This window comes from Ranitomeya imitator, chromosome 1 (assembly GCF_032444005.1).
Source record: "Ranitomeya imitator isolate aRanImi1 chromosome 1, aRanImi1.pri, whole genome shotgun sequence".
NCBI classification, from domain to species: Eukaryota; Metazoa; Chordata; class Amphibia; order Anura; family Dendrobatidae; genus Ranitomeya; species Ranitomeya imitator.
Genome location: NC_091282.1, coordinates 403325303 through 403352033, shown reverse-complemented (window position 1 = coordinate 403352033; position 26731 = coordinate 403325303). Strand labels below are relative to the sequence as shown.

General features: G+C 44.9%; 1 protein-coding gene across 1 annotated transcript in view; it reads right to left on the bottom strand.

The window, feature by feature from the left end:
- Positions 1-26731, bottom strand: part of LOC138670055 (G-protein coupled receptor 54-like) — a 266454-nt gene that overhangs the window by 165653 nt on the left and 74070 nt on the right. Inside the window, exon 2 of the mRNA XM_069757100.1 lies at positions 19451-19575. Within this exon, the coding sequence (XP_069613201.1) occupies positions 19451-19575 (125 nt within the window). The remainder of the gene's footprint in view (positions 1-19450; positions 19576-26731) is intronic.

Below are 26731 nucleotides of genomic sequence, written 5' to 3'. Positions count from 1 at the left end.
ATATGTCTATGTTAAACAACACACATGTAGTAAGTAAACGCTGCAGGCGCTAGTTAGGGCGTATTGACAGTTATTAACTACTGTATTACATAAATTATGTTATAATAGTTGCCCGCGGATAAGTCTTTCTATATTAATTATGTACCACAGAATATGTTTTATGCAGTAAAACTATATTATACAACGATACTAAATATGCAGCTATCCTCCAGTATAAAACTAACTTATTAGACAAATAACACCCTTAATTATGGTTTTAGAGATGCATAGTTAAATATAATTAAGCATTTGCGAATAATAACACAACTGTCTTATATACTTACATTTAGAATAGCTTGCTTTTTTTAGTCTGGTCGGACTTCTGGTGGTTGTCTGATGTACTTTAGTGGGCCAGCCACCTGTATTTATCCTGAGTGTCAGAAACCAGCTCACCTGTTAACACCCAGAAACACACCCAGTTACGCCCCCACCACACGCCTGCTGTTAACACCCAGAACACAACCATACATGCAATTAATGCATGCATTAACTCAGGCATGATATATCCGGATTAAAACAGGAATTTTTATACAGCTGAATTTCTGAAAGAAGCAGGCTGTTGATTAACGAACCACAATCATTTTAATCAATCATGACGTCTAAATCGTATGATGCCATATTAGAAAAACAATATTTTACATGCCGCGCACCCGGCTCATTCTCGGGTATTGACAAATTATTTAGATCTGCAAGAGCACGCGGTATAAAGAAATCTGATGTTATTGCCTGGTTAAATAAGCAAGACACCTACACGCTACACAAGCCTGCTAGAAAACGCTTTTTGACAAATAAAATTTACGTCTCGGCCATTGATGCGCAGTGGCAGGCGGATCTCGTAAGTTTAATTGACTATTCAAGGGAAAATGATAATGTCAAATACATCCTGACGGTGATTGATGTTCTATCGAGATACGCATGGTGCGTAGCCTTGACAAACAAGACAGGCGCTAGTGTCGCCAGATCGTTCGAATTAATATTTCAAAATGATAAGCGCATACCGAAGAAACTGCAGACGGATCGCGGCAAAGAATTTATAAATTCATCACTCAAACAGCTATGTAATACGTACAATATTCATCACTTTTTTACAAACAATGATGTAAAAGCCGCTATGGTCGAGCGTTTTAATCGCACATTAAAAACCCGTATGTGGCGCTATCTTACGCATCATAATACCTTTAGGTATATTGATATTTTACCGGATTTGCTGCATAGCTACAACCATACGTACCACTCAACGATCCGCTGTAGTCCCGCGTCTGTGTCAGAGAGAAACGTGATGCAAATCTGGCGCAATATTTACAGTTCTACTATTACTAATAAACCGATTAAACCGTCTTTAACGGTCGGCTCTCATGTGAGAATATCGCGCTATAAATCGACCTTCTGTAAGGGCTATGAGAAGACGTACAGCGATGAGATTTTTTTAATCACCGGCGTCTCCAATAAATTTCATAAACCCCTTTATAAAATCAGTGATTTAGCCGGTGAGCCTGTAGAGGGGTCATTTTATAAGGAAGAGCTGCAAAAAATACCTATGGATGAGGATCGTGTCTACAGAGTAGAAAAGATTTTGAGAAAAAAACGTGTCAGGGGTGTGAGTCATTGCTTTGTCAAATGGCTGGGCTACCCCGAAAAATTCAATAGTTGGATCCCGGCCTCAGAGTTGACAGATATATAACCATGGAAGCGGGCTCATTTTTCGTGACATTACCCAGTAATTCGTCAATTAAAATCTACCCTGAAAACACAATATCGGAGTACAATACCAAGTTAGCGCGGGCCGTTCATCTTTCGGCAGATTATGAGGTGGCGTTAACGGAAATACAGTACCCCCATACGTGGAACACGTTTGATGCTTTTGAAGGGAGCTTCTACGCGGCTAAACACGGCGAACCTTTAGTACAGTATCACATAAAATCAGGATTTTACTCGTCCATTCCTAAGCTAGTTGGCGCGGTCAATGCCCGAATAGAAGCGCTGTATTTATCTACGCCTGCCTACAGAATACGGTATGATGAGCTACGCCGCGAGGTGATCCTGACCGACCCATCCCCTATACAGTTTACTCTGGGTACTAAGTTAAAATTTATTTTCGGCCTGCAGACCGTCGATGACTCCCCCGTTGCTTTAATGCCGTGGAATCGCCGCTTTTACCCCGATTCAAAGGCTGGTTTTTATTCGCTTTTTGTATACACTGATATAATTCAGCATCAACTTGTAGGTGACAGTTACGTTCAACTGCTACGAACCGTAGAAGTTAGCGGCGATGATAATGATATTGTCACGGTGCGCTACTCACGGCCCGATTACATACCGCTGTGCAAGCAACACTTTGACTCCATAAACATTACAGTCATGTCGGACCAGGGAACGCCGGTTAAATTCAGATACGGCAAGTGTATAGTGCGATTACATTTTAGACCTCGCCAGCATTGACACGATAAAATGCTGTCTCAAAGGGTGTATGGAGATCCTGCTGTTTATGCCCGCTACTATACGGCACAGTCGGGGCACGGTCTAGAGGGATTCCGCGGGAGCGAGTACATGTATGGCTCTGGACTGGCAGGACTATTTAAAGGTTTATTTCGTCGCGCCGTGCCGCTTTTCAGAAAAGGCTTAGAATTAGTAAAACCACACGTTCGGACTGCTGCCCGGAACATCGCTGCAGATGCCGTGACATCCGCATCGACTGCCCTTATGAAAAGGATAAATACGCCAACCCATCAAGACGGCTCTGGGATAATCTATGTCGCTAAAAAAGCCCAAAAAAGAAAGCGTCGCGTTTGCCCTCCTTTACCGCCGATGCTCATGAATAAAACTACATCCAAGAGACGCCCCCGTCAGAAACGAGTAAGACGCTCTGCGGACGACATCTTCTAATCAGTTACCATGGCTTTCCTGCATGACGCTTCTGTAGAGTGCGCAAAATCTGAACTGGATATTTTTGCCGTACCACCGACTCAAACAAGTATCGAGAAATCTCTATTTGTAGAAGTACAGCCGGTTGCTGCTCTGTCAGACAATGGACCGTTGGAGTTTTACATATCTGGTAGTGGTGATTATTATTATGATCTGAACAACACGCTACTGTACATAAGCTGTCGCATCGTGAAGCAGGATAATACGGACATCGCCGATGGTGCGCGTGTGGCGCTCATAAACTACCCTCTAGCCACTCTTTTTAACCAGGTCGATATTACTCTGGGAGACCGACTTATCTCACAATCGGACAATCTCTACAGCTATAGAGCCTACATAGAGACCCTTTTAAATTACAGTTCACAGACGCTGGCATCGCAATTTACAGCCGGTTTGTTCTATAAAGACACTGCGGGGCATCATAATGACAGGCGCCTGGATGGCGCAAATGCGGGATTTATCAAAAGAGCCAGTGCCGCCTCTCGCTCAAAACCCATCGACCTTTTGGGACCCATATTTGGGGATATATTTAACCAGCCAAAGTTAATATTGAACGGCCTTGACCTTAAGGTTAAACTGTCAAGAAATAAGGATACTTTCTGCCTCATGTCCGCAGAAGCCGAGCCGCTGAAGGTACAAATCTCGCAGGCGGCTCTCTATGTGAAAAGAGTGCAGGTATCACCGGCTGTCCGAATCGGCCACAGCCAGGCCCTCCTAGCAGCAACAGCCAAGTACGCTGTTGACCGAACATGCCTGAAAGTGTACAGCATCGCCGCAGGGACACGGATCACGAACCACGAGAACCTCTTCCTAGGACAGATACCAAAAACTGTTATATTGGGGTTTGTAGATAATGAGGGCTTCAGCGGTTCTTATACAAAAAACCCACTGGACTTTCACCACTACCACGTCAATCACGCGGCATTATATCTGGATGGTCAGCAGATACCCGCGAGGCCTTATAATCCTAATTTTAATGCTGATTTAGCCATCAGAGAATATATGGCGCTTGCTCATATATCGGGCAAGCAAAAGGCTGATTGTGCCATGGCGATAGATCGTGAAGAATTTATGGCTGGCTTCACGCTATTTGCTTTTGATTTATCGCCTGATCAAGAGCCTGGAGGCCATTTCTCGCTCATTAAAACAGGTAATCTGCGTGCTGAAGTCCGCTTTGCGATAGCGACACCCCACACGATAAATATGATTGTCTTTGCAGTCAACCACACCATTCTGGAAATTAATAACAGGCGAGAGATCTTGTACGATTTTAATTAAGCAACGATGGACAGTCTGCAGCTCACAGTTGTAGCGCGGACCGATAATTATACAGACCGCATATTCGCCGGTGTGTTTCCGTGTGATTTGCTGCCGGAAGAAAGAGTGACTCAGAGACCCGCGGCATATATTGTGAATACAGACCCGGCGAATCAAGCTGGTCGCCACTGGATATTAATCGTACTCTGCGACGATAAGACGGGCATATTTTTTGACAGTTACGGCTTCCGTGCGGATAATATTATCTTTCCACGCGCTTTTGTGACATTCCTGAACAAGAATTGTTATTCTTATTGTTATCAGAGCGCACAAATTCAAGATTTGTATAGCAGTGTATGCGGTCATTATTGCATATATGTATTATACCATTTAGCGCGAGGCTTTCCATTTAAGAAGATTTTACAAAATTTTACGTCTGACATGCAGAATAATGATCGAGCCGTATCAGATTTTGTGACATCAAGATTTTCAGGCGCCGTTATTTGTTCATCGTGTCGTTATCAGATACAGCAAAGATGCATTTGTCAGCATCATGCTGTTAGCTAACTTAAAATTTGAGCTGTTGTTTTATCGTGAGAAATAAATCTTTTAAATTTTTTTTACAATATCGTGTCTTTGGTTTTTATTCGTATAAAACACGCCGCTTCTTACTTGTATTGTAACATTGGGTCATATTATAACTTGTGTTGTGACATTGGTGCATATCTCTTCTGTGTATATAAGGCAGCCACAAGGATAAAACCTGCTACAATGTGAATAAACACAACTTGCAATGGCCTCAGTAGATAACAAATAACTTTGCAGATGCCATCTTCAGGACACAAAAAAGAGAAAGCAAATATCAATTCAGGTACAATACAAGTACAAATGTGTTATAAAACAAAGTTCTGCTTCACAAAGATCACCAAACAGCATGAGTTTGTACAAAAATATCTGACCCTCAGATAACACAGCTGTTTTCTGAGATAGCTAATACAAAAAACAAATAACCTCAGATGCCATCTTCAGGACACAATAACTTTTCTGTTTGTGAGAATAAACATTTATGGGGTACGCAAATACAACAACAATTGCTTGACCTAGGTGCTATAAGCCGCTGACCCACAGTTAACCTAATTTAGGTAATGTTCACCATTTAGTTAGTGTTTGAGAATACTTTTCACATAACAGGCTGTAGGATTGCATACAGAAACATCAGACCTATTCACTATATGGATACACTGTGAATAAAACAAAAGCTTACAGAATCAAACTCGGGGCTACGTATAAAATCTATTATAAAACAAATGAAAAAGGTGTTATAAACCACGTGTAAAATAAATACACGACTAGGCTATAATTATAAACATGTGTTATTCCACAAAATACGGGAATAATATCAAAACTACACAATACAAGTACAAATGTGTTATAAAACAAAGTTCTGCTTCACAAAGATCACCAAACAGCATGAGTTTGTACAAAAATATCTGACCCTCAGATAACACAGCTGTTTTCTGAGATAGCTAATACAAAAAACAAATAACCTCAGATGCCATCTTCAGGACACAATAACTTTTCTGTTTGTGAGAATAAACATTTATGGGGTACGCAAATACAACAACAATTGCTTGACCTAGGTGCTATAAGCCGCTGACCCACAGTTAACCTAATTTAGGTAATGTTCACCATTTAGTTAGTGTTTGAGAATACTTTTCACATAACAGGCTGTAGGATTGCATACAGAAACATCAGACCTATTCACTATATGGATACACTGTGAATAAAACAAAAGCTTACAGAATCAAACTCGGGGCTACGTATAAAATCTATTATAAAACAAATGAAAAAGGTGTTATAAACCACGTGTAAAATAAATACACGACTAGGCTATAATTATAAACATGTGTTATTCCACAAAATACGGGAATAATATCAAAACTACAACAAATTAAACTATATTAAACTATATCAAAAGGGGAAATCAAACAAGGAGGGACAGCTGGATACCAGCCGTCAGACAAGGGGAGGGGAGGGGTCCAGCCGTCAAACAAGGGGAGGGGAGGGGTTACACACTTTGATACACTTTGATAGGGGCGGGGCACCTGTCAGATTGAGTTTGACGAAACCTGGCTATTATACACTACTTATAGGCATGTCATGCCCTTCTAAAATTAAGAAAGGCTGGAGTAAAAATGTAAACTCACTCTACCAACACCCAGACATCTTGACAAAAAAAATAAAAAAATAAATATCTTTAGGTAGAATGGCGGCGGGTCCATTCAGAACACTTTCCTTAGAAGACGTAGTGGTACCCCCGTTGGGAGTTGTGCCAAAAAATGAACCCAATACATTCAGACTAATCCACCATTTGTCATATCCAAGGGGCAGGTCAGTAAACGACAACATCGATGCGGAACCAAGTACAGTACTATGTACTGTACCTCCTTTGACGAGGCAATCAGGCGAGTCAAGAAGTTGGTAAGGGGCACCCTAATGGCCAAAACAGACATTGAGGGGGCGTTCCGGTTACTACCTGTGTCTCCGAATAGTGTCCTCCCATTGGGCTGCTTCTGTGAAGGAGCATACTACATAGATCGCTGTTTGCCCATGGGGTGCTCCATATCCTGCTCACTATTTGAGGCATTTAGTTGCTTCCTCGAATGTGTCGTCATGGACGTTTGTAAGGCGGCACATATTATCCATTACCTCGACGACTTCTTATGCCTGGGCCCAAAAGATTCGCCACAGGGTGAAAACACGCGGTAGTCCACCTGTGAGAAGGAGAGAGCTGGAGGGAGAGTGGACACCCCAGAGCCGAGGGGTTAGATTGAGAAAGAAAGAAGGCAGTGTAGCTTGCTTCATGGGTACTCTGATGAGTAGCACCAAATTCTACTAGGCCCAAAAGGATTTCCTGGGCTAGATGCCGTTACAAAATAGTAGTTAGGTAAACAGGCGGTGTAGTTTGCTTCATGGGTGGGGTACGCTGCTGAGTAGCACCAAATTCTACTAGGCCCAAAAGGATTTACTGGGCTAGATGCCGTTACAAAATAGTAGTTAGGTAAACAGGCGGTATAGCTTGCTTCATGGGTGGGGTACGCTGCTGAGTAGCGAGTAGCACCAAATTCTACTAGGCCCAAAAAGATTTCCTGGGCCAGATGCCGTTAAAAAATAGTACTTAGGTAAACAGGCGGTGGGTGGCTGGGCTACTCTGCTGACTAGCAGACACTAAAGCTTTGGAGCAGACCTCTGAATCCCAGGCCATAGTATGAGGAAACAACTCTGCAGACGACCCCACCCACCTGGAATTGACGATGGCAACATCATGTAAAACTCAGCAAGGGGACTAAATAAAAGAGTTTCCATTTTTTCCAAAAATTCGGCCACAGACACCACTTAAGTGGCATCAATTTTGCCAGAGTTTTTTAAAACGGTTGGTGAGGTGATTTTCAAAAAACATTAAGCTTTTAGTCTCACCAAGATGACACAGGGGTAGAAAAGTCCTTGCGGATCCAGGATTTGTTCATCTTGATGAACGTTAGTCTGTCTACATTGTCACTGGACAGCCACGTGCGCTTATCTGTCAGCACACCACCAGCAGCGTTGAACACACGTTCAGAGAGAACGCTGGCTGTGGGGCACGACAAGATCTACAAGGCGTGAGTGGCGAGCTCAGGCCATTTTTCAAGATTGGAAGCCCAAAATGAGCAAGGGTCCAGTTCCACAGTCATGGCATCGATGTTAACTTGGAGATACTCTTGTACCATCCTCTCTAGGCGTTGGCTGTGCGTCAGACTTCTGGTCTCCTGTGGCCTTGCAAAGGATGGTCTAAAAAAATCTTGCAACGATTGGAAAAAATTGCTGTTACCACCAGATACGATGTTAATGTTACGGTTTGAGTGATGACTCAATAGTCCCATGTTTGGCAAGTTAGAACTCAGAGATTCACTACGTGCACCACTGGTGTTTTGTGGAAAAGCAGATGTTAGATTCTGTAACAGTCTCTGCTGATACTCCTGCATGCGTGAATCCCTTTCTATGGCAGGAATTATTTCGCCAAATTTGCTTTTGTACCGGGGATCTAAGAGTGTGGCAACCCAGTCGTCAGCATTACTTCGGATTCTGACAATCCGAGGGTCATATTGCAGGTAGTGCAGCAAGAAGGCACTCATGTGTCTTGCGCATCCAGGAGGACAAAGTCCTTGTTGTCTTGGTGGCGGCGAGGTGAGAATCATGCTTCCTTCGTCAGCCCTCTCCCCCCAACCTCGCACAACAGAAATTTGATCAATTTCTCCCTCATCTGATGAGTCTTCCATGCCCAGCGCCAGTTCATCCTCCACTTCTTCCTCACCTCCTGCACCTTCAACAGTTTGGCTGCTACCATGCGCCCTCGGTAATCCCTCTCCCCCAGCCTCCAATGCCAGCCGCCTTGGCTTGGAGATATGATCCCTTCCGCATACGACGACTCCTGTTCCTCCTCCTCTTGTTCCACCACCTGACTCCGAACACTGTGTAAGGTGTGCTCCAGCATGTAAATCACCGAAATGGTCATGCTGATAATGGCATCGTCAGCACTAAACATCTTCGTCGCTATTTCAAAACTGTGGAGAAGGATGCATAGGTCCCTGATCTGAGACCACTCCTGCAGCGTGATTTGCCCCACCTCTTGATCTCGTTGGCCAGGCTATACGTCATAACGTATTGCACCAGGGCTCGTCGGTGCTGCCACAGTCGCTGCAACATGTGCAGAGTTGAATTTCACCATGTGGGCACATCGCATTTCAGCCGGTGAACTGGCAGGCCCAACGACTTCTGTAGAGATGCAAGTCATCGATCTGCAGGATGTGAACGCCGGAAGTGAGCAAACAGCGACCGTGCCCTCTGCAGGAGCCCATCTAGTCCGGGATAGTGGGATAAAAATTGCTGGACAACCAGGTTCAAAACGTGAGCCATACAAAACACGTGTGTGACATTGCCCCGGCGAAGGGCTGCACCTAGGTTTGCAGCATTGTCGCACACAGCCTTCCCTGGCTGCAGGTTGAGTGGAGACAACCATTGATGGAACTCTGTCTGCTGACCACAACTCCTCAGCTGTGTGACTCACATTTCCCAGACATTTCAATATAAACACTGCCTGATGCCATTGAGCCCTGGTGACAGCATAGTGAGGAGGTGTGCAGGATTCCTTCTGCGCAGTTACAACGTGGGTGGTATTGCCAGACAGGCTTTGGGTGCAGGTGGATGACCGAGACGAGGTTGAGGAGGCAGAAGCAGTGGAGGAACTTCTAGATGCAGAGGATCGACGAGCAACTCGTGGGGACGGCAAGACTTGGACAGCAGCCCCTTCTCCTGATGTCGCTGTAGTTACCCAGTGCCCAGTCACCAACATGTAGCACCCCTGTCCATGTCTACTCGTCCAAGTGTCTGTGGTGAAATGCACCCTGTCACACACAGAGTTTCTCAAGGAAGCGGTGATGTTGTGTGCGACATGCTGGTGTAGCGCAGGCACAGCTTTCTTTGAGAAGTAGTGGCAACTGGGTATCTGGTACTGGGGCACTGCGACGGACATAAAGTCTCGAAAATCCTCTGTGTCCACCAGGCGGAAAGGCAGCATTTCTGTAGCCAACAGCTTGCAGATGGAGAAATTCAACCTCTTAACTTTGTAATGGCTAGGAGAAAATGGTCTTTTACTTGTCCACATCTGAGGGACTGAGGGCTGGCTGCCGTGCTTAGACGGAGTTGAGTAGGGTGTCCCCGGCAAACTGCTGGTCTGTGAGGAAAGTGCAGGCGGAGATGTTATGTTGCCTTGATCAAAATGTGGTGTTGATGTCGGAGAGCGCTCAACACCAGCAGGTGTTTCCACTTGCAAATGTCCTGACAACCTGCCAATCACACTGGCTGTTGCGGGTAATGAGGTGGAAGGTCTGCATCCAAAACCATGTGCGACTGCTGTCCCCATAGTCACAGAGGATGAGGAGGATGTGGATGCACTTGATGGGGCAGACGGTGGTTGACCCGGCCCACTAGGCCGCATTGTAGCACAGTGAGCTTCCCACTGCAACTTATGCCTCATATCCATGTGACGGTTCATGCATGAAGTAGTCAAGCTAGTGATTTTTTAGCCTCTACTGAGATTTTATGGGCAAATCTTACAGACAACATGAGTTGGGTCATCCTTTGCGATGTCAAAAAATGCCCAGACTATGCAAGGCTTAGAGCCCGTGCGACCTGAAGAGCCACCAGAACTTCTGGTCTGAGGCACAGTTGGGGTTGAGGATGCAGGTGTTGACGTGCTTCCAGTACTCCGTCTCTGTCCAGGAAGGTGCACCATTACCTCGTCGTCAGACTCATCTCTAGTATCCTCCTCCTACTCCTCTCCTGACCTCATGGACTGGCGGACTGGGCGTTGACAGTAAGTGGGGTCTACAACCTCGTCATCATCATCCTGTGTTCTCTCACACCCGTCGTCCTCAGAGCCAACCTCTTCCTGCCCCGACTGAAAAATTCCAATCAGGTATCTCAGTCTCATCATCATCTTCCTCATTGTCTCCACCAACAGGAGTTACAGTTTGGGAACGAGGGTCTACATTATGCTCAGAACCTTCTTCATCTGGGCCTGGATCCAACTCACAAAGATTCTGGGAATCAGTGCAGATCATTTCCTCGTCTGGATTCACAGAAGCTCTGGAGCAGACCTCTGATTCCCAGGCTATAGTATGCGTAAACAGCTCTACAGATTCAACTATGTGTGTTACCCCATGCTCAGACGGGCAGCTGGAGACTTGGGAGCTGTGAGGAAGCAATTGCGATTGGGGTGACAACTCTGAGGACTGGAGTAGTTGTGATGTTGAAGTTGACACGGAGGAGAGCCCACTTGAACAAGCACTTGATATCCGTTCAAGCACCTGCTGTTTTTTTGCCTCATCTGGAATTTTTGGCGATGCTTGTAGCGATGGTCGTAACAAAGGGATCATATCAGAATGTCCACGAAAAGAAGTAGACATCTTACTTTGGCTGGAAGATGGTCTTTCTTCTGCAGATGTTACTGTTGCTTTACCACTTACCCCACGGACACAACCTTTTTTCCCTTTCCAACACGCCTATCCCCTTTCCACCAGCAGCAGGCCTTTTGCCACTCATTTTAGTGCTCAACTAATTGGCAACTCTGTATCTGTAGTTGTTGGCACAACAACCGATGGATGAAAACTGAGCAGAACTGAGTGGCCAAACTGTGGTACTAGGCCCAAAACTAATAACTGGATTAGATGCAGTGAAAATTGAGACACACAGGCGGTATAGTTTGTTTCACAGGCGGGCTACTCTGCTGACGTGCAGACACTGCTCCTAGGCCCAAAACTATTAACTGGGTTAGATGCAGTAAAAATTGAGATACTCAGGCAGTGTAGCTAGCTTCACAGGCGGGCTACTCAGATGACTATCAGACAATGCTAATAGCCCAAAAGGATTGGCTGAGCTAGATTACACCAAATGCTGGGACAAACACTTGCACAGCACTGGCACAGACCTGCCTGGCAAACAGTGCTATGAACTGCTGTAAGGCTACGTTCACACTAGCGTTATGCTAGTGTGCGTCGGGTTAGCGTCGGGCGACGCAGCGGCGACGCACGCGTCATGCGCCCCTATATTTAACATGTGGGACGCATGAGTTTTTGTTTGTTGCGTTGTGCGACGCATGCGTCTTTTTTGCCGCAAGCGTCGGACCAAGAAAACGCAACAAGTTGCATTTTTCTTGCGTCCGATTTTCGGCAAAAAACGACGCATGCGTCGCAAAACGCAGCGTTTTTGCGTGCGTTTTGCCACGTTTTTGTGTGCGTTGTGCGTTGCGTCGCCGACGCAGCGGCGCACAACGCTAGTGTGAACGTAGCCTAACCTACCCTGAAAAGGGCTGATATTACAAGTAGTCCCGACTCCCTAAACCTATCTCTCTGACAATTCGCTCCAAAAAAACACTCTTAGTCTGTATAGCACCCACAGCAGCAGCGGTGCCGTCTAACACTAAGCTGCAGCAGTGAGGAAATGGTGGCGACGGGGCAAATGGCTGGTTCTTATAGGGCAAGGAGGACATGCGACATACACAGCCAATGACACATGCCCTTGCTTGTGTGCATCACATGCACATTGCTGTGTGTGTGTGTGCACTGCTGATAGGCTGAGAGACTGCACCGCCCCACTGTAAATTCGGGAAAGAAAAAAAATGGAGATCGGCGTTATTTCAGCACAAATCTATCCCCCGCCCACTATACACTGAAACAGTCTATTAACAATGATAAACAGTTTTAATGTGCAAATCAAGCTAGGCTTTTGGTGAATGAACAGTTATCGAACATAAACTCGAACAGACGAATTTTAAGCAAATTGTTAGGGTTCGTCGAACGACTCGAACACCGCCCAAAACAGCTCAAATTTGAAATTGGCGAGCAGTTCGACTCGAATATCGCTCATCTCTAGTCTTAAGTGGCTGCTGAAAAAGCAGGTAATAGCAGACACTGAATGCAAACGTTAGCCACCAAACTCTAATTCCACCTAATAGTCAGGCCAGGGATACACAGCAGCTTTGGATGCAACACCTGTCACGTAATCAAGAGCCACTGCTACATCTCAACGTAATACAAGCAAATGGTATTGAAGGAATTACTTCAAATAGTTGTAGGAAGTGAAATCTCATTGCAATATTTGTAAACGTGCTTGTCATGCATTCAGTTGTATTGCACTGTGATGTAGCAGCAGTACTGAATGAACCTTGGTCAAGCGAAAGGTGTCGCCGTGTAGACCTTATCTAAAGGTTTACATACTTTTGCCAGTCACAGTCATGTGACATCGAATCATTCTCTTCTTTTAAAAAAATTTACAGTCTAAACGCTTGCTTAGATGTCCGTGCTAATCATTATGAGCTGTAAAGCGCAGCGCAATATGTTAGCGCTATATAAAAATAAAGATTATTATTATTATGAGCATGGAGCGCTAATGCATAGACTTGTCGTGGCTCCTCTGATTCATGCATAACAGCATCATTCATTTGTTTGAAGCTGTACCGCTTGGGTCAGGAGGCTTATATGCAGTCCAGGCTTTGTGGTCCAATCTCGGATAGATTTGCACAGATGTCTTAATGAACTCTAATATTTTTGACTTACCTATTTAATTTGGTTCTTTTCATTCACTTTCAGGATTTTTTTTTTTTTAAATCTGATGTAATTTTAGGTCAAATCTATATACAGTGGGGGAAATAAGTATTTGATCTCTTGCTGATTTTGTAAGATTGCCCACTGACAAAGACATGAACAGTCTATAATTTTAAGGGTAGGTTAATTTTAACATTGAGAGATAGAATATAAAAAATAAAATCCAGAAAATCACATTGTATAAATTATATACATTTATTTGCATTTTGCAGTGAGAAATAAGTATTTGATCCCTCTGGCAAACAATACTTAATACTTGGTGACAAAACACTTGTTGGCAAGCACAGCAGTCAGATATTTTTTGTAGTTGATGATGAGGTTTGCACATGTGTCAGGAGGAATTTTGATCCACTCCTCTTTGCAGATCATCTCTAAATCATTACGATTTTGAGGTTGTCGTTTGAAAACTCGGAGCTTCATCTCCCACCATAAGTTTTCTGTGGGATTAAGGTCTGGAGACTGGCTAGGCCACTCCATGACCTTAACCCCTTTACCCCCAAGGGTGGTTTGCATGTCAATGACCAGGCCAATTTTTACTATTCTGACCACTGTCCCTTTATGAGGTTATAACTCTGGAACGCTTCAACGGATCCTGGTGATTCTGACACTGTTTTCTCGTGACATATTGTACTTCATGATAGTGGTAAAATTTATTTAATATTACCTGCGTTTATTTGTGAAAAAAACGGAAATTTAGCGAAAATTTGGAAAATTTCGCAATTTTCCAACTTTGAATTTTTATGCAATTAAATCACAGAGATATGTCACACAAAATACTTAACATACCCCACATGTCTACTTTACATCAGCACAATCTTTGAACCCAAATTTTTTTTTTGTTAGGGAGTTATAAGGGTTAAAAGTTGACCAGCAATTTCTCATTTTTACAACACCATTTTTTTTTAGGGACCACATCTCATTTGAAGTCATTTTGAGGGGTCTATAGGATAGAAAATACCCAAGTGTGACACCATTCTAAAAACTGCACCCCTCAAGGTGCTCAAAACCACATTCAAGAAGTTTATTAACCCTTCAGGTGTTTCACAGGAATTTTTGGAATGTTTAAATAAAAATGAACATTTCACTTTTTTTCACAAAAAATTTACTTGAGCTCCAATTTGTTTTATTTTACCAAGGGTAACAGGAGAAAATGGACCCCAAAAGTTGTTGTATAATTTGTCCTGAGTACGCTTATACCCCATATGTGGGAGTAAACCACGCCATGTTGCATTTGGAGAGCCACTGATGTGCCTAAACATTCAAACCCCCCACAAGTGACACCATTTTGGAAAGTAGACCCCCTAAGGAACTTATCTGGATGTGTGGTGAGCTCTTTGACCCACCAAGGGCTTCAAAGAAGTTTATAATGCAGAGCCATAAAATAAAACAAAATTTTTTTCCCACAAAAATTATTTTTTAGCCCACAGTTTTGTATTTTTCCAAGGGTAACAGGAGAAATTGGACCCTAAATGTTGTTATCCAATTTGTCCTGAGTACGCTGATACCCGATATGTGGGGGGGAACCACCGTTTGGGTGCATGGGAGGGCTCGGAAGGGAAGGAGCATCATTTGGAATGCAGACTTAGATGGATTGGTCTGCATGCGTCACATTGCGTTTGCAGAGCCCCTAATGTACCTAAACAGTAGAAACCCCCCACAAGTGACCCCATATTGGAAACTAGACCCCTCAAGGAACTTATGTAGATGTGTTGTGAGAACTTTGAACCCCCAAGTGTTTCACTACAGTTTATAACGCAGAGCCGTGAAAATAAAAAATCCTTTTTTTTCCCACAAAAATTATTTTTTAGCACCCAGTTTTGTATTTTCCCAAGGGTAACAGGAGAAATTGGACCCCAAAATTTGTTGTCCAATTTGTCCTGAGTACGTTGATACCCAATATGTTGGGGTAAACCCCTGTTTGGGCACACGGGAGAGCTCGGAAGGGAAGAAGCACTGTTTTACTTTTTCAACGCAGAATTGTCTGGAATTGAGATCGGACGCCATGTCGCGCTTGGAGAGCCCCTGATGTGTCTAAACAGTGGAAACCCCCCAATTATAACTAAAACCCTAATCCAAACACACCCCTAAACCTAATGCCAACGGTAACCCTTACCACACCTCTAACCCAGACACACCCCTAACGCTAATCCCAACCCTATTCCCAACCGTAAATGTAATCCAAACCCTAACTTTAGCCCCAACCCTAACCCTAACTTTAGCCCCAACCCTAACTGTAGCCTTAACCCTAACCCTAGCCCTAACACTAGCCCTAACCCTAGCCCTAACACTAACCCTAGCCCTAATGGGAAAATGGAAATAAATACATTTTTTTTAATTTTTCCCTAACTAAGGGGGTGATGAAGGGGGGTTTGATTTACTTTATAGCGGGTTTTTTAGCGGATTTTTATGATTGGCAGCCGTCCCACACTGAAAGACGCTTTTTATTGCAAAAAATATTTATTGCGTTACCACATTTTGAGAGCTATAATTTTTCCATATTTGAGTCCACAGAGTCATGTGAGGTCTTGTTTTTTGCGGGACAAGTTGACGTTTTTATTGGTAACATTTTTGGGCACGTGACATTTTTTGATCGCTTTTTATTCCGATTTTTGTGAGGCAGAATGACCGAAAACCAGATATTCATGAATTTCTTTTGGGGGAGGCGTTTATACCGTTCCGCGTTTGGTAAAGTGGATGAAGCAGTTTTATTCTTCGGGTCAGTACGATTACAGCGACACCTCATTTATATCATTTTTTTATGTTTTGGCGCTTTTATACGATAAAAACTACTTTATAGAAAAAATAATTATTTTTGCATCGGTTTATTCTGAGGACTATAACGTTTTTATTTTTTTGCTGATGATGCTTTATGGCAACTCGTTTTTTGCGGGACAGGATGACGCTTTCAGCGGTACCATGGTTATTTATATCTGTCTTTTTGATCGCGTGTTATTCCACTTTTTGTTCGGCGGTATGATAATAAAGCGTTGTTTTTTGCCTCGTTTTTTTTTTTTCTTACAGTGTTTACTGAAGGGGTTAACTAGTGGGCCAGTTTTATAGGTTGGGTCGTTACGGATGCGGCGATACTAAATATGTGTACTTTTATTGTTTTTTTATTATGTAGATAAAGAAATGCATTTATGGGAATAATATATATATATTTTTTTCATTATTTATTAATTTTTTTTTTTTTTTTACACATTTGGAAATTTTTTTTTTTACTTTTTTACTTTGTCCCAGGGGGGGACATCACAGATCAGTGATCTGACAGTTTGCACAGCACTCTGTCAGATCACCGATCTGACTTAGAGCACTGCAGGCTTCACAGTGCCTGCTCTAAGCAGGCTCTGTGAAGCCATCTCCCTCCCTGCAGGACCCGGATGCCGCGGCCATCTTGGATCCGGGGCCTGCAGCGAGGAAGGAGGTAGGAGACCCTCGCAGCAACGCGATCACATCGCGTTGCTGCGGGGGTCTCAGGGAAGCCCGCAGGGAGCCCCCTCCCTGCGCGATGCTTCCCTGCACCGCCGGCACATCGCGATCATGTTTGATCGCGGTGTGCCAGGGGTTAATGTGCCGGGGGCGGTCCGTGACCGCTCCTGGCACATTGTGCCGGATGTCAGCTGCGATAGGTAGCTGACACCTGGCCGCGATCGGCCGCGCTCCCCCCGTGAGCACGGCCAATCGCTATGACGTACTATCCCGTCAAGGGTCAGATAGGCTCAGAGCACCTCGATGGGATAGTACGTCTAAGGTCAGAGAGGGGTTAATGTTCTCCTTTTTGAGCCACTCCTTTGTTGCCTGGCTGTATGTTTTGGGTCATTGTCTTGCTGGAAGATCCAGTCATGACCCATTTTCAATATCCTGGCAGAGGGAAGGAGGTTGTCACTCAGGATTTTACTGTACATGGCTCCATCCATTCTCCCATTGATGCAGTGAAGTAATCTTGTGCATTTAGCAGAGAAACACCCCCAAAACATAATGTTTCCACCTCCATGCTTGACAGTGGGTATCATGTGAAATGTTTTTATGTGCAATATAATCATTATAATTTGTTATAACTAACCACAGTTAGGTACTGTACCTGGGCAACGCCAGGCTCTTCAGCTAGTGCAAAATAAAACAATAAAAAAATCAAACATGCACATATTTGGTATCACCGCGTTCAGAATCCACCAATCAATAAAGAAAAGGATTAACCTAATCGCTAAACGGCATAGCAAGAAAAAAAGTTAAAAAAAAAACAGAATTATGTTTTTTTGGTCTCCGCGACATTGCATTAAAATTTAATAATGGGCGATCAAAAGATTGTATCTGCATCAAAAGGGTATACCGTATATACTCGAGTATAAGCCGAGATTTTCAGCCCAAATTTTTTGGCTGAAAGTGCCCCTCTCAGCTTATACTCGAGTCAAGGTGGGTGGCAGGGTCGGCGGGTGAGGGCGCTGAGGCATACTTACCTGCTTCCAGCGATCCTGGCGCTCCCCGCCTGTCCCACGGTCTTCGGTGCTGCAGTTCTTCCACTGTTCAGCGGTCACGTGGGACCGCTCATTAGAGAAATGAATAAGCGGCTCCACCTCCCATAGGGGTGGAGCCACATATTCATTTCTCTAATCAGCGGTGCCGGTGACCGCTGATAGAGGAAGAAGCTGCGGCACCGAAGACAGCTGTCCGGGAGAAGGAGACGGACGCTGGGACCAGGTAAGTATGTCATATTTAGCTGTCCACGTTCCAGCCGCCGCTCCATCTTCCCGGCGTCTATCTGCACTGACTGTGCAGGTCAGAGGGCGCGATGACGCATATAGTGTGCGCCGCCCTCTGCCTGATCAGTCAGAGCGGAGAGACGCCAGGACCGGACGCTAGGAGCTGCAAGCAAGAAAGGTGAGTATGGCATTTTTTTTATTTTTTTATTGCAGCAGCAGCAATGGCACAGATATATGTGGAGCATCTATGGGGAAAAATGAACGGTGCAGTACACTATATGGGGCACAGCTATGGGGCAATATGAACGGCGCAGAGCACTATATGGCACAGCTATGGGGCAATAATGAACGGTGCAGAGCACTATATGGCACAGCTATGGGGCAATATGAACGTGCAGAGCACTATATGGCACAGCTATGGGGCAATATGAACGGCGCAGAGCACTATATGGCATAGCTATGGGGAAATATGAACGGTGCAGAGCACTATATGGCAGAGCTATGGGGCAATAATGAACATGCAGAGCACTATATGGCACAGCTATGGGGCAATAATGAACATGCAGAGCACTATATGGCACAGCTATGGGGCAATAATGATCTATTTTTATTTTTGAAATTCACCGGTAAATGCTGCATTTCCACCCTAGGCTTATACTCGAGTCAATAAGTTTTCCCAGTTTTTAGTGGCAAAATTAGGGAGGTCGGCTTATACTCGGGTCGGCTTATACTCGAGTATATACGGTAATTAAAAACATCAGATCAGCCAGCACGCAAAAAATAAGCCATCACCAAACCCGAGATCACGAAAAATGGGGACGCAACGGTATTGGAAAATGGCGCAATTTTTTTATTAAAGTTTGGAATTTTTTTCATCACTTAGATAAAAAAGAACCTAGACATATTTGGTGTCTATGAACCTGTAATGACCTGGAGAATCATAATGGCATGTCAGTTTTAGCATTTAGCGAACCTAGTAAAAAAGCCAAACAAAAAACAAGTGTGGGATTGCACTTTTTTTGCAATTTAACTGCACTTGGATTTTTTTTCCCGTATTCTAGTACATGACATGGTTAAACCAATGGTATCGTTCAAAAGTCCAACTCGTCCCGTAAAAAAACAAGCCTTCACACGGCCATATTGATGGAAAAATAAAAAAAAGTTATAGCTCTAGGTAGAAGGGGAGCAAAAAATGAAAACGTGAAAACGAAAATACCTCAGGGGGTTAAGGGGTTAAAGAGAGATTACATTTTTACCTTTAAAGAGAGCCTGCCAGGATGTTTATCATCTATCAAAAACTGATATTTGGCAGCTTTTATGGAGACTACTTACCTGTTGTAAATAGTTCACTCCTCTGCACATGACATCTCCAAATACCCAACTAGGAAGTGGATAAAGTGTTGCAGTAAAAGGGACACAACATACCAGGAAGGTTATGTCTGTAGTGGCAAGATTTGCTGTCAAGAGAAAAGATTTATATACTTATAATATGGATTACTGCAAATGTAACACTGTAAATTACAATTTTCTCAAATATCTGCATCATATATCTATTTCAGTGACAGTTATTTACATATTTACATTTCATGTGACATATATATGGAAGGATATATAATAAATAAGCTACAATTTCACATTTGATACTCCTATTGCCTGATTCAAACATCAGTTTTTCACTTACATATTCTATCTGTGTTTTTCATAGCTAGATGCAGAGGCGTAGCTAGGGTTTTGGTTCAGGGGGGCGAAGCTTCTGAGTGGGCCCCTAACCAGGTAACCTTGATTCCAATTCGTTGACGTGCCCTAATAGTGGAGGAGGACCTCAGCAGATGACCGCACTATTACTGAAGATAATCCTACTATATAATTGTCTAAGGGTCACTTCCGTCTTTCTGTCTCGGATATTCATTGGTCGCGGCCTCTGTCTGTCATGGAATCCAAGTTGCTGATTGGTAAAACGCCCACGACCATTGCCACGACCAATCAGCGACGGCCACAGTCCGGCGGCAATATGACCCCTCTTTCCTCCCTGCAGGCAGTGCCCGGCGCCCGCATACTCCCCTCCAGTCAGCGCTTACACAGGGTTAATGGCAGCGCTAACGGAGTGCGTTATGCCGCGGTGTAACGCACTCCCTTAACGCTGCTATTAACCCTGTGTGACCAACTTTTTACTATTCATGCTGCCTATGCGGCATCAATAGTAAAAAAATCTAATGTAAAAAAATAATTAAAAAAAATAAAAAATCGTTATATACTCACCGTCCGTCGGCCCCTGGATCCAGAACAGGTCTTTCCTGCTCCTCGCAACGCTCCGGTAACCGCTCCTGCATTGCGATCTCGCGAGATGATGTAGCTACGTCATCATCTCGCGAGACCGCAATGCACTCTTGAGATCGGAGTGCACGAGGAACGTCGGTAACCGCTTCGATCCGGAGGGCCAACGGAAGGTGAGTATATAACTATTTTTTAATTCTTTTTTTTTTACAGGGATATGATGCCTACATTGCTATATACGTGGGCTGTGCAATATACTACATGGGCTGCGCAATACACTACGTGGGCTGCACAACATACTACGTGGGCTGCGCATTATACAACGTGGGCTGCGCAATATACTACGTGGGCTGCGCAATATACTACGTGGGCTGCGCAATATACTACGCTGGCTGCGCAATGTACTATGAGGGCTGCGCAATGTACTACGTGGGCTGCGCAACATACTACGTGGGCTGCGCATTATACAATGTGGGCTGCGCAATGTACAACGTGGGCTGTGCAATGTACTACGTGGGCTGGGCAATATACTACGTGGGCTGCGCAATATACTGCGTGGGCTGCGCTGGGCTGGGATGGGAGAACTACAATACCCAGATAGATTAGCGAAATTAGGATTATTTAGTCTAGAAAAAAGACGACTGAGGGGCGATCTAATAACCATGTATAAGTATATAAGGGGACAATACAAATATCTCGCTGAGGATCTGTTTATACCAAGGAAGGTGACGGGCACAAGGGGGCATTCTTTGCGTCTGGAGGAGAGAAGGTTCTTCCACCAACATAGAAGAGGATTCTTTACTGTTAGGGCAGTGAGAATCTGGAATTGCTTGCCTGAGGAGGTGGTGATGGCGAACTCAGTCGAGGGGTTCAAGAGAGGCCTGGATGTCTTCCTGGAGCAGAACAATATTGTATCATACAATTATTAGGTTCTGTAGAAGGACGTAGATCTGGGTACTTATTATGATGGAATATAGGCTGAACTGGATGGACAAATGTCTTTTTTCGGCCTTACTAACTATGTTACTATGTCATGTCACAATGTACTGCGTGGGCTGCGCAATGTACTGCGTGGGCTGTGCAATATACTACGTGGCTGTGCAATATACTACGTGGGCTGTGCTATACACTACGCATACATATTCTAGAATACCCGATGCATTAGAATCTGGCTACCATCTAGTCTCTATACAAAGACCAATATGGATATTACCGCCATATGGTCAGTGGTAGATACCAGTCCTACAGAACATATAAGAGATCACAACACAGTTACAGATAATGTCTTACCGCTGATGTTCTCTGATGGAATCGTTCACTTTTTCCGTCTTTTCCATCTGGCCCAGACCGACATGACAACTTCTTCCAGCAACGACTCACCTGCAGAGAATACAACAAAGACACGTTTCACTTTTCACATTCCAACCCCATCACCATCTATTCACAACCTGCACAAACTCCTCATCCTGCTACCCCAATACTGAGCTGCTGCTACCATATGTGACCCTATTACTGCCCCTGCTGTGTGGTTCTGTGTGCCCTCTAAATTCTAAAGCACCCCTCTATAATATAGTAATGCCAGGTGCAAGTGCCCTAGATAACAGTGCCCACATTTTGCCCCCTATAAAGTAATATTGCCCTGTGTGCCCCTTTGATAGTCACAGTAACCTGAGTTACCCTATAACAATAAGTGCCCATTTTTCATTTAATAATGTCCCGAGTCTGCCCCTGTACAGTTCCCCTATACACAGTATGATGCTCTCTTATACACAGTATACTGACCCCTTAGTAGCCTCCAACACTGTAATCCCCACACTGTATGATGCCCCTCTAGATAGCCTCCATATAGTATAATGGACCAGATCGTCCTCAATATAGTATAATGCATGAGATCGTCTTCAATATAGTATAATGCACCAGATAGTCCTCAATATAGTATAATGCACCAGATAGTCCTCAATATAGTATAATGCACCAGATAGTCTTCAATATAGTATAATGCACCAGATAGTCCTCAGTATAGTATAATGCACCCCCATAGGCCGACTCTATAGCACAAGGCAGCACCCATAGGCAGACGATGTAGTATATGGCAGCACCCCATAGGCAAACCATGTTATATAAGGTAGCACCTCGCAGGCAGACCCTGTAGTATAAAGCAGCACCCCTATAGGCAGACCCTGAAGTATAAGACAGCACCCCTATAGGCAGACCCTGTACTATAAGGCAGCACCTCCAAAGGCAGGCCCTGTACTATAAGGCAGCACCCCCCATAGGCAGACCTTGTACTATAAGGCAGCACCCCCATAGGCAGACCCTGTAGTATAAGATAGCACCCCTATAGGCAGACCCTGTAGTATAAGGCAGCACCCCCATAGGCAGACCCTGTACTGTAAGGCAGCACCCCTATAGGCAGACCCTGTAGTATAAGACAGCACCCCCATAGGCAGACCCTGTACTATAAGGCAGCCCCCCTATAGGCAGACCCTGTACTATAAGGCAGCACCCCCATAGACAGACCCTGTACTATAAGGCAGCACCCCCATAGGCAGACCCTATACTATAAGGCAGCATGCCTATAGGCAGACCCTGTAGTATAAGACAGTACCTCCATAGGCAGATCCTGTAGTATAAGATGGCACCCCCCATAGGCAGACCCTGTAGCATAAGGCAGACCCCCCATAGGCAGACCCTGTAGTATTAGACAGACCTCCATAGGCAGACACTGTAGTATTAGGCAGACCCCCCATAGGCAGACCCTGTAATGTAAGGCAGCACCCCCATAGGCAGACCCTGTACTGTAAGGCAGCACCCCTATAGGCATACCCTGTAGTATAAGACAGCACCCCTATAGGCAGACCCTGTATTATAAGACAGCACCCCCATAGGCAGACCCTGTACTATAAGGCAGCACCCCTATAGGCAGACCCTGTACTATAAGGCAGCACCCCCATAGACAGACCCTGTACTATAAGGCAGCGCCCCCATAGGCAGACACTGTACTATAAGGCAGCATGCCTATAGGCAGACCCTGTAGTATAAGGCAGCACCCCCATAGGCAGACCCTGTACTATAAGGCAGCACGCCTATAGGCAGACCCTGTAGTATAAGACAATACCCCCATAGGCAGACCCTGTAGCATAAGGCAGACCCCCATAGGCAGACCATGTAGTATTTGGCAGAGCCCCCATAGGCAGACTCTGTAGTATAAGGCAGACCACCCCACAGGCAGACCCTGTACTATTAGGCTGACCCCCATAGGCAGACCTTGTTTTTGGCAGACCCCCATAGGCAGACCCGGTAGTATAAGGTAGACCACCCCATAGGCAGACCCTGTAGTATTACGCAGACCTACCCATAGGCAGACCCAATAGTATTAGGCAGACCCCCCATAGGCAGATTCTGTAGTATAAGGCAGCACCCCTTAAAAAAAATAAATACCCACCTCTCTTTTTCCTAGTTCCTGCGCTGCTCTGAGATTGCGCTCATCTCCTGACAGCGGGCGCTGGGCAGTGACTCATAGCGCCCACTGTCAGCATTGCCAACATCAGACTCTGACAGGGGGATGATGGGGGAAGGAGCGCAGAGCAGCGCACCCTCCGTCATCATTGCTTTCAGTTGTATCGGCTAAATGCCGGTACAGCTGACCTTGCAATGACAGGTGGGGGCCCACTGCTGGCACCGGGCCCCCCGCCTGCTCAGGGGCCCCATAGAGGCAGGCGACAGAGCAAGGAGATTGATTCTCCCTCTTCTGCTGCAGAAGATAACTGCATACATTTACAGTAGCGTAGCTCCGGGTAGGCCCCCTCCGAGCAAAGGGCCTGGAGCACCCGCACCCTCTGCCCCCCCCCCCCCCCGGTAGCTATGCTACTGGCTAGATGGAAGCATTGAAATGTCCATATATATTTTTGGACCAAGCCACCAAAACATGTGTGATGAGTGAACGTGCTCACCACTACTCGATACTCACCCGAGTATCACTATGCTAGGTGTACTCGGCGAGCACCGAGTATTTCCGGGATTATTCAGCGGGAGCTTGGGTCTCCTCTTTTTAATTTTGGCACTTTTTAGAGCGCCAATGGGCATGCAGGGATTGTCTGCCATGCACTTTAATATCACAGCCATCTTTGTTGTGGTATTACAATGATTGGCTGGCCGCACAGCGTCATCAAGTCTATAAGAGACCTGACGCCGCACTGTTCGGCGCATTCTGCTCCAGACTCAGCTAGTGTAGGGAGAGCTACCGCTGAGATAGGGTTAGATTTGTTCTTTTATTAGTTAGTGTGGGTCTACTGGTGTTCAATCCACAAATCCTGTATAAACCAACAGTACTTTTTAGGGCTATTTCGGGGGTATATAGATCATTGTGCTAGGTAGGCAGGGGAGTCTATGTGCACATATCCACATCACTGCAAGGCATGCAGGCACTGTATGAATTTTTTTTGTGTTCCGAGATGTCTTTTAACTGCAGCAATGCGGCACTGCAATGGGGGCGGCCTGTGCGCCTTCTTTTGCCAACCTCTTCCTGGGTTTTTGGGAGAGGGGGGTTTTTGGGGGAGAGGGTGCCCAGGCCGCCGACCATGTGCACGATTTATTTATTATTTGGCAGGGTAATGAACAACAACTCCAGGCCTTTATGGATGGTTTAAATATCAATTCATTAAATATCAAATTGACATATAAGTACAGTAAAACCGAGGTGGAATTTCTGGACATCAAGATTTTGGTTGATAAACATCTACAAATACAGACGGATGTCTTTCGTAAACCCACCTCGGTTAACTCATTGCTGCATGCGGGGTCCAGTCACCCGAGTGCCACCATTAGGGCCATCCTGGTGGGCCAGTTTTTGAGAAGGAGGTCCATTTGTTCATCGGACGAGGGATTTGAATACCAGGCCCAAGATCTGAAGGATAGGTTCCGGATGCGTGGATATAGCAACAAATGCAAGGCTATTTAAGGGCAAAAAAAGAGCAATCATGCTGCACTCTTACATTCTCAAACTAGGGTCAAGAAAGAGTCAGATCAAATAAGATTCATATCCACTTATAATGGACAATGGGCCGAAATGAGAGAATGTCTCCAACGATATTGGAACATCCTGCAGACTGATCCTGCTCTATCAAGTTCTTTATCTGAATATCCCCTAATGACGGCCAGAAGAAGTCAGAATTCTTGTTCATAGCCACTATGTTCCTGTAACAAAAAGCTTCTTTAATTCCGGTGGACCACCACAGGGCTGTTATCAATGTGGAAATTGCATGGCCTGTAGGAATATTCTACGGATTTCAACTTTCACCTCGGCTGATGGCACCCAGAATTTTTCCATTAAACAACATATCAACTGTGCCAGTACAGGTGATATATTATGCGACATGTGGCTGTCCTAAAAAACACGTGATGGTGTCTCCACGGCTTTTCTACATGCATTTGCATATTTCCCATAAGGGATGGGGGCAGTGTTCTGGATCACTGCGTTGAGAAACACGTGATGGTGTCTCCGCGGTGTTGGATGTTTTGATCTCCCCGAGGTCATTCATCCTTATGTTTATAGTCCTTTTACTAGGCACTGTTCCTAATAGCCAGTTTCCTACTCCACACTGATGAGGGGCAAATACCCCGAAACAGCTGTCTGGAGTGAGGTTTTCTGGAGCAATCCAGACCCTTTTGCAGAGAATTCTGTTTTTTTCTGTGGTCATTTGTACCGACAGCTTTGAAGATGAGTTATGTGAAGAACACCATCCGAGTGACGTTGGAGCCATCTATACGGGCAAGGAACAGCGTGGTCTTTATTGTACGTGACCTTATTGAGGAAAAGGCTGGAGGAAAGCGGGAGAACATCTATAGCATCAATGAGTTCCCTAATCAAGGTAACTATGATGTTACTTTTATGTCGGAGCATTATTGCTTGAATGTCTATGAGTGGTTTCGGAATCATGCCGGAGATCCCTGTTTGAAGGGAGTCAAATGTGAACCACTGTTTGGTCTTCAGGAAAGGCAGGTGACTATCACTGTCTATAACCCCTTTACTGAACCTGCATTGTTGGAGAGCTTCCTCTCACAGTATTGTGACTTTGTTTCAAAGGGAGAGAAGCAAGTGAACTGTTTAGGAATCTTCAATTGTCGATACAAATATCGTGTAAAGTTCAGAAGAGATCCTGGCAGTGTGGGTGGGTTCAGACACCCTCCGGCGAACTTCTCTGTGGCAGGGCATAGGGGTTTCCTCACGTACCCTGGGCAGCCTCTGTTTTGCAGGAGATGTTTCTCTTATGGACATGTCCAGGCAGACTGCCAGAAGGGGCAGTGTTGCCGAAACTGCAAGAAGGAGGGGCATATGGC